The sequence below is a fragment of the Montipora foliosa genome, chromosome 1, assembly GCF_036669935.1.
Source record: "Montipora foliosa isolate CH-2021 chromosome 1, ASM3666993v2, whole genome shotgun sequence".
Lineage (NCBI taxonomy): Eukaryota > Metazoa > Cnidaria > Anthozoa > Scleractinia > Acroporidae > Montipora > Montipora foliosa.
Genome location: NC_090869.1, coordinates 6,837,701 through 6,847,335, shown reverse-complemented (window position 1 = coordinate 6,847,335; position 9,635 = coordinate 6,837,701). Strand labels below are relative to the sequence as shown.

Here is a 9,635-nt window from a genome sequence, read left to right as displayed (position 1 = left end):
AAATTCCAGATGTAATCTGAACCAATCAACAAGTCAATCTTCATGGGACCATTGTCAGACAAAGAGTCTGCGAACTCAATGTCACGTAAGTGAGGATAGGTCTCCTTCACCCAGCTCAAGTCTTGCCACTGCAATTCACTGCAAATATGAGGGACTGAAAAGGCATTCAGTGTCAGTTTAAAGCCTGTCTCTGGCTTGCTTAAGGCTAGTTCAACGAGATTAACCGCTTGCACTTCTTGTTCCTGGTTTCCAAATGTGGCAATCCTTAATTTCTCAGTGTTAATGGTTTCCAGTTTCAATGCATCCACCACTCTTTGGGAAACATATGACCTTTGTGCTCCAGTGTCAAAAATAGCCCGAATGTTCAGTTTGTGAGTCCCTTCTAATCCTGGTTTTGACAACGCAACTTGTGCTGTTTGAAGAAAGACATGCATACTTGAGCTTACATGCATTGCAGATGTAGCCGACTCAGGGTGGTTACTAGCACCATCTACTGCAGAATCAGAATTGTCGCTGTCACGTACACCTCTACCATCACAAACATCCAAATGGTGACGACCCTGGCATCCTAAAAACTGAATATTGGAATCACAATTACGCGCCAAGTGACCTGCACTCCGTAAACAAATAAAACACCGTCCTTGCTTCTTCAAAATGCTCTTTCTTCCCTCGATATTCGTCATAACATGGCATTCCGACGACCGATGATTTCCTTTGCAGAACAAACAGCTAAATTTGCCCGCTCCACTCAATAAGGCGCTCGCATTTGCGTTGTTGCTTCCCGTGTGAAATGTTGGCCTCCTCGGAGGCGGTTTTTCGGTCGTTGATTGAATGCCAGAGCGCTCCCGTGCCTCAACTTCGGATTTAACGGCTTTTAAGACAGAAATTAGCTCCCAGTCGTCCTTATGCTTCCTACTCACTATCAATTTCAACTCATCCGGTAGTTTTTCCAAAAAAATAGGTATCAACAAGGCGCCATAGTGGGCTGAATCGATTCCAAGGGATTGTAAGCCTGGAGCTTGAATTTCCACCCCGTCGAGAACCGCGCGAATTCCTTTGACGTCTGAAATCACGTTTACCGGTTTCAACTTGATCAACGATTCCATGTGTGAATTGATAATGATTTGTTTTTGAGCGAATCTTTCTCGTAAAACTTCCAAGGCCCCACTGTGGTTAGCAGATGTTAGCTGCAATCCGGAAATGGCCCTTGCTGCATTTCCTTCAAGAAGACTTCGCAAATAAGTAAACTTTTCCACTGTCGAGATCGCACTGTTGTCGTGCACAGCCACACAAAATGAATCCCACCATTCTTGCCAGCGCTTCGGATCTCCGTTAAACTTGTTCAGTGTTAACTTCGGCAGCTTAGACTTGTTTCCACTCGATTTTGGCTCCTGGTGAGTTTCTTGCTTCTGTACATTTTCCTGCTCGTCGTGAGCGACTTGACAACTCTATAATTTAACTAGCGCATCGTGAATTTGCGCGCGAAAATTTTCAGACGCATCGATTTCGCTTTCAATTTCTCCATCGTCGACTGTAGTGCCATCAATGTCCAGTGCCTTCAATGTCACCAGCTTTTCATTCAAAGCGATGCTCAGTTGAGTAATCTTTTCTTTTGCACTCCTAGAACCATCGTACTCTGTCAAAACTTCATTCACGTTTGCAAGCAGTTTCGTAGCGTGTGTTCGCTGTCCTTCGCGTATCTCCTTATTCTTGGCCAATTTGCCTGGCATTTCCGGCAAAATCCAGCTCGGTGGACCACTTGTAATAGATTCTTTTTGTCTTCTCCTTTAATGGACCTCAAATTCCAACGAATATCTGACAAATCCAGCTAAATACATGCGGAATTCCAAACCGCCCGAAATATAATTTCTCAATCTCAAAATTCTGATCGATCTAAAAAAAAAACACAAAATCACATGTTCAATACAGATCACATGTTCAAAAACATGACAGTCCGCGTGACAGAGTTCAAAGTCCTAAAGTCACGAAACTAGGCAAAAAAGTCTATGACAGAGGCCATGATGAAGTTTTTCACCGTTCGCTTTTACCCTACTGGGGTTTTGGGTGCACGCATCGATTCGTTGTTTTGTCGCAAGGTGGCTGAAGCACTGACTAAGATGGCCGCTCATTACGAATGGGGAGAGGAGGTCCTACGTATTCAGATAAACTGGATTAATGAATGCAAGTGTCATCATCTCTCATTACTTTGGAGACGTTTTACCCCTTTCAAAGAACTACACTGCGAAGTGGACGAGCTCTTTTCTTTCATCCCGCTGGAGGATGGTGAGGAATATATATTGAGCATGCTTCCCCTTCGGACATGAGTCCATTTGTGAAACAACTAAAGGGACACACTTCAAGTCAAGAACATTTTTGTTTAATCACTGTAACAAAAACATGACAGCGGAACGGAGGCATAAAAATGTTAAAAAACAAGGACAAACACAATCACTCTTGTAAACATCAACGTTTTAATGAATGCTTTGTTAACCATTAAAGTCTTTTACAATTTGAGTTTTTGTTTGGCTTGCATGATTTTCTTGATGATGGCTGCGGCTCAGGTTTTCTTGCCCGGGAGCATTTTCGTATCAGCTTTCCACTTGTCTTACAAATTCTTAGCTTTGGAATAATCGATGCCGTGTTGTTTGGCAATCTTATCCAACCGATTAATGCCCGGGTCGCCACGCTTAAAACGTTTCTCCAAATGTGTCTCCGGTCCCATGTACTGTTATCCCGTCCAATGAAATTCGATGCCAGTCTTGCCCAACATCTTTTGCAGGTCGAACTTGCCCCCTTTCTGGCGTCGTCGTCGGGTCTTTGGCTTTTTCTGAATGCGCTTAAGACAAACCAGGTGGGCGTCGTCATTTATCTGTTTCGGTGGAACGTTGGCGTCCTCGAACCTTTTTCCATTGGATTTGTACACGGCCTCTACTTGGTCCACCACGTGTTCCATAAACGAACGTCCCAACGAAGCACCTCCGGCAAAAGGCAGTTTGTCCCAGTTTATTGGCCTCAGCAGGCGTCGGACCTGCGGCGGCTGGCGTGGCCGGTGGACCCTCGGCCCCCGTCCCTTTTTCTTCTTTTGGACCAGTTGAGTCAACAAGGCCCTTAACGGTCCTTGCGTAAACGCTCCCTCTTCCACGGCCTCGTCGTCAGTAGCACCCCCACCACCGCCACCGCTAGGACCTTCAAATTCCACCGGACGTCGAACAGCTTTGGTCCATTTACGGACTTTTCGCGACAAAGGTTTGACCAAGGCTTGTTTCAGGGCCGGAGGGATGTCGTCCGACATCAATAAGGCGGTCACTCGTGAATTGTCCGTCAAACGTTCCTTGTACACTTGCTCCAACTGACGGAGCCTTTGTGGATCCAGCAACACGCGTTTTTTGGCTCAAAACGAACAAGGACCATACGTCCACGGATCACACCATCCATCGTCCATGCTGAAAACAGTCTTTGACACAATGATACGCCCTGTGAAGTCCTTGCCAGAACTTGGTTCGATGACAAAGACGTCTCATGGTGGTTCGCCGGTTATTTATGGTGTACTGAAAGGAGACGACTCATGCCTGACAGAGCGCCATGGTTACGTAGAGTCCATGAAAATTTATATCGCGTATACCTCGATAGGGGAATCCTTCGATGTGACACTTCGTCCGCCAACTGACTGAGGGCCTCGATCATCTGATCTCGGTCCTATGGGAAGACAGTGTCGTTGATCCACTGGCAGCTTAGTCAGGTCTTGCAGGAAAAAGCCTAGGTAGGGCACTTGTCGAATGCGCCACGGCACGGTTCTCATCATCATCTTTGTCGTCGTACATAATGCTTGTACGCTGTGTTCAAGCCTTGCCACAGACCACAACCCGTTTGAGCCATGATGATCTGGCGCATTGGCCGACCGCAACCGTTCACGACGCTTCTGATGATTGGCTTCTTTCAAGATACTCCGAAGAAACGGGAGTTGACGTCCGATAGGCCAAGACATGATGAGACGATCCTTGGGTTTTTTGGACAGGTTCCCTTTATACTTTTAACGTCGACGTCGTCAGGTGGCCCCTTCCAAGCCTTTTTGCAACCATAGCCATAGCCTCCCACACCGCCTAACGCGGCCGCTTTCCCCGCACCAATCAGACCGGAAATGGCCAAGGCTAACAAAGGCAGGATGCCTTCGTGTTGTCGTTGTTTCCCTCGTCGCGCCCTGGCAAGGCGTCGTTGTCTTCTGGTTCTGGGTATGATGAAGCAAATGGATCTTTGGAGACATACCGTTCGCCTCTTTTATGCATTACTGATCCGAGACGAGGTGCGTCGTACGGTGGGGGTGCCTTCATCTTCGTAGACAGTGGTGACGGTATTGGTATGCGTCATGTTGCGAATCCGACGTCTATCGGTGCGTTGTCGGGTATCTTGGGCCAACAGATCCATTTGACGATGAAATGATATATGAAATGGATCATATATGAACTGCGGATATGAAATCAAGTGAAGCTATGGTCCTTGCAGTTATGAACGCAATTTTTGCAATTGCGTAAAGAAACCTGAAAAATTTAGGACTACAACGGGGTTTCAACCCGTGACCTCGCGATACCGGTGCGACGCTCTAACCAACTGAGCTATGAAGCCACTGACATATATATAGATATATAAATTTATATAGCGCTTAAACTATAGAATATTCTAAAGCGCTTTACAATGAAAAAAGACAAATAAATAATAAATACTATTTACAAAATATATAAACGTAATGCTTACGAACTAAAGTAAACTGATTCATAAGATGTGGATATAAAAACATCAAAAAATATGTACATATAGATACAAAATTATAACTATATAAAATAAATCTAAATGCACAAAAGAAAAGAAAATATATGTAAACTGATCAAAAAAGTTCAAGACAATTATGCAATTAGGAGTCAATAGTAAGCCTTTTTAAAAAGATAGGTCTTAAGATTTTTTTTAAAAGTCTCCAAATTTGCCGATAGTCTAATGTCAAATGGTAAATCGTTCCATATTCTTGGTCCGGCTATAGCAAAAGCACGGTCTCCTGATTTTGATTTAGATCTTGGTATGAACAGTAGTTCTTTATCATCAGATCTGACGTTGGGAGCTGGTCATTTGTGGGTTCTAATGTTCCCGTGATAAATAAATCAACGATGAAATGATATATGAAATGGATCACATATGAACTGCGGATATGAAATCAAGTGAAGCTATGATCCTCGCAGTTATGAACGCAATTTTTGCAATTGACATCGTAACCCATCTTGACTCATCTATCGTGGTCCACCACTGCCTCTGCTGCTGCTGCCTCCAGGAGAACCACCGCCGCCGGCGCCGCGTCCCCAACAACGACGGCCCTTGCCACGCCTGTTACAGCCTCCGCTGCTAGGAGGCGAAGGAGACAAAGGTCTCTGACGAGGTTGTTTCTGTCCTACGGTCGAACGAGCCGAAGGACCACTGGCCGCACAATCTTGTAAATCTTGATCGGAAATACTATAATCGCGTTGAAGCTAAGCCCGTTGTTTGGGAGGGATACTTCCATCCAACAACGAACTCATCATGAGTTCTTGTTGAGATAAGAGGACATTGGTGTCGAATCCCTGGAGGTCGAGTCCCAGCTCACTCAACAACGTGTTGGGATCCGGAGAGGGTGCATCCAACGTCTCGAGAAACTCCTCCAGCAAGGCGCTTCTGGGTGTCCCTAATCCGGCCGGCGACGTGCGACGGGTCGTATCTCAGATGGATCCTGTACCGGCTGGGATCTGGGCCGCCATCGTCAAGCATTCGCTCAACTCTTGGGCTCAGCCTCCACTTCGTTGAAGTTCGCGTTGAGCCCGATATCAGGCCAGTTCCTGTTGATACTACAAGGGGTTCCGTTCGAATTGAAATTGATCAAACGGCGATCCGGCGTGTGACGACGAGGAACTCATCGACATTCAAACATCACCGTCGGACCGTCCTATTGCGTCACATGACTGAACAACCGGAATCGATCATCTGAGGCACGCCTCAAAGAGTTTTACAACGTCTCCCCATCGATCCGGAAGGGCTTGGAGGGCTAAGGCTCGAAATCCCGTCTGATTCCTTGGATTCTTGAAGACTATCACGTAATGTGCATTACCCGAAACGGTCTTGGAAAAATTTCCCCGGTGGAAACAGATCTTGACACAAGTACAAGACCGTAATGTTTCGATGATGCGATTCACGCGAGAAGAGATCCAACACGCGTTTGTCGTTGCTTCCTTTGTCCATGAGATCGTCCAAGACCAACACACCGCCTTGGGTCGGAACAAACCATTGTCGACCTCGGGAATACCTGGGTGAAATTCCATGTCACGACGTTTCATGCCATCGAACCGCGGTTGCCACACGGCATAACACGGTCGAACGTGTCCTCCTTCGAAGACTGTGCCTTCGGTTAAGAGAGCTTCGGTCAATTGCGTCTTGCCACTCCTTGAAGGACCCACGATCATCGTACTGCTCGGTCCACGTACGTCCATGTACGAAAAAACACACCCACATCGTTTTTTCCATGAGATATTTTTAATGAATATCAACAACTCAGTACGATTGACACGTTTGAGCAAAGGGACTCTTGTCCAAATCTTGAACGATCCAACGACGGACTTGATTGCCCATGCACTGGTCGTTCCCCACCAAATCGCGCTGGCAAATCCCTCTAAAAACTCTTCCATGGTACGTCCTGGTGCCCATTCGTTTAAAAACAACAAAGCATAATGACCACAGGCCATGTAAGGTCCGATCGTTGCGCCACCATCGTGCCATCTCGCCCATCGTGTCAACCAGTCGTGAAAGCCTGGTACTTGGTACGTACAGAGAGGCAAGCCATAACTTCACACGCCCCGTCTTCCATCCAGAGTCCTAACCAATGTTTTCCTGGTTTGCCTCAAGGATCCTTATTGACGATGTACGCCACTCGCGTCGTCTCAGGCGGACGGGAAGGTAACCCAGCGGAGGGATGCACGCCGTGAAACACGCATTTCAGGAATGGGATCGTCCAAGGCCAAGTGACGAAGGGCCTCGTCACTCAAGGGCACAAATTTCATGTTTCTTTCTTTTTTCATCGATGCACGTTGTATGTCGCGCTTGTCGTCGATCTGGAACACGTTCTCGAATTTGCCCCACACTAGCACGGTGATGTTCTTGCTCAATGCGACACGAAATCGATTTCCAACCGCAGACTTCTGGACCGTTTGGTATTTCGATGAAACGGCGTGTCCGCATCTCCGTTTGGCACACTGTTAAAAGCAAAAGACGTACAATTCTTGTCCTGGCCCCATTCACTAGATTTCATCATATTCGGACGATGATGCAGCAAGGAGCCACTGACTTCCAAGAAGTAATGGTACCCCAACACATCTCTCCGGGCATTTGCTGATCTTTGCTCCATTCAATTCCAAGGTCAGGTACGGGCACTTTCAAATGGGCGCGCTCACGATTCAGAACTTGTCCTTTCACTCCTAAGCGATCTGTTAAGATCACCGATCGTTTCACGTGTACCTCCGCAAATGTCTTTTATTGCACTATTGCATAACCTGTACGTTACGTAATAAATCCTACATTGGCGAGACAGGTAGACGACTAGGCAACCGATTCCGCGAAAACATTCGCGATGTTGAAAAGAATGACAAAGATGCATCTAATCCAGTCGCTCGTCATTTTAATCTTCCTAACCACTCCAAACAACACATGGCTATCTGCGGATTTTCCCTACATCTTGGTACGACGGAAAGCCGCAAGAATCCGGAACACAAATTCATCTTCCAAATCGGCACCCTTAATCCCCACGGTATTAACGAACGCTCTTCATAACTACCGTATTCCTGCTTTTCACGTTGCCATGTTGTCACCAACAACGTAGCTCCTACTCTACTATAAAAACTACACACAGCACAAAACTCCTCGATTCGCTCTGACGAAGGGCTAACGCTCGAAACGTCAGCTTTTAGAATCCCTGTACGGTGGTCAATTTCGTTAATAAAACCAAATTTTTGTGTGTCAAATTACCAGCCTTTTATGAAGAATGCTTAAAAGTTGTTGCAAAATGCTCTGCAATAAATAATTTCAATATACAGGATTTAAATGGAAAAGACTTGTCAAAAGCTATTTTATGGAACAACAAATTTATTTCTATTGGTGACAAGTCTGTGTTTTTTCGAATCTCGCTGAGAAAGAAATCTAAGGATTCAATTTCGAATAAAATGAACTTATAATCAAAAGCGAGTTGAAAGCTTTGCACCTTTCGCCGTTGGATGCCTTTAGGCTTGCCTCTTTAATAGACGCTGAAAACCTGCATCTCTACGAGCGACGCAAAATTTAATCTGCGTGATGAAATTTATAAGTTACGCTTAAGTAGCCAAATTGTTTTACTTGAAAAAGCGTATTCGAAAATTGTTTATAAGAACTTCGAAAGAGAATTGCCACTCCACCAAGTGCTAAACTAAAGTTTAATGCTCATTTTGTTCAATTGGCTTTTGATACTTAACCTTCCTCTGTCATTTCTCATTTCCCAAAAAGGGTTCCAAAACGGGACAAAAGAAGACAACTTTAAACTACTTACCACGCAGCAACGCCGACTCGGAGTTTGAAACTTCATTGTTTTATTTATTATCATTTTTATTCAAATAATAAATCTTGGCCAGGCTTTTAAACAAGCAAAATACTTAGAAATGTTGTTTATGTAAAATTTACTGATTTATATAATAAATAAATAAATAAATAAATAACGTATTAAAAATAATGGAAAAAAGCAAGACAAAACAGAACATAAAAAAGCGAGTTAACACGCGATAACACTAACTGGTCAACACATCACGCATGCGCTCAACCATGCGTGATGTGTTGGCCATACCGGGTTGAAAATTGTTTTACTGTCAACTTCGTTTCCTTATGAGGTGAATTTGGAAACTCTTTGAGATAACCTTTCATCAAACCCATGGACTACGAGTGACAACAAAATCTTGCCTTGACAAACATAATCTTAACATCTCTAACCAATGATCGATGTTAGAAAAGGGCAAGAAGGAAGAAAAACTCAAACATATATTATACAGTGTGTCCCCCTAGCCCTGGTGCTGATTATTTTTCATAGCCCGCAAATTGTTCATGGTTAATGGTCATGTTTTGTTGATTGTTTGCTTATGGACTGACGTGACGATCACAAGAGAAAGCCTGATCAAACAATTAGCCGTGTGCCTAGAGAGAATTCTAAAAATGGCTGGAAGCTTGACAATATCTGAGTTTTAAAAACGTTAAGGATCCAGTTTAATTTATCTTGTATAAAAGCAGTTGTTATGAGTTTCTCTCAAAGTCCCGCTTGCCTTAATCATATTTGAGGTGCCTCCGGCCGTTGCGAAAAGGTTCAAATTCACAATAAATTATTCTAAAGGGAGAAAATTTTCGTACTTCAGTGTATTCATTTCTCCTGTTATTTTTCATAAAAGGAAATTCAGCTTAATCCTCAGTCATTATTAATTTAAAGCTCGTTTTTATCCCCCCTTTTATTGTTTCGAAAAGCTAAGTTTACGCAGAAGAAAATTAAACATCACACTGACAGCCCGCTCACACCTCAGCGAGTTAATAAATAATTAAATATTCGGAGGGTTTTTGCTCTC

At 44.4% G+C, this 9,635-nt stretch overlaps 1 protein-coding gene across 1 annotated transcript in view; it reads right to left on the bottom strand.

The window, feature by feature from the left end:
- LOC138008888 (uncharacterized) overlaps window positions 1-1,106 on the bottom strand; it is a 4,405-nt gene extending 3,299 nt beyond the window's left edge. Inside the window, exon 1 of the mRNA XM_068856198.1 lies at window positions 1-1,106. This exon is cut by the window's left edge and continues 827 nt beyond it. Coding sequence (XP_068712299.1) covers window positions 1-1,106 — 1,106 coding nt within the window.
- Between the last annotated feature and the right edge of the window lie 8,529 nt (window positions 1,107-9,635).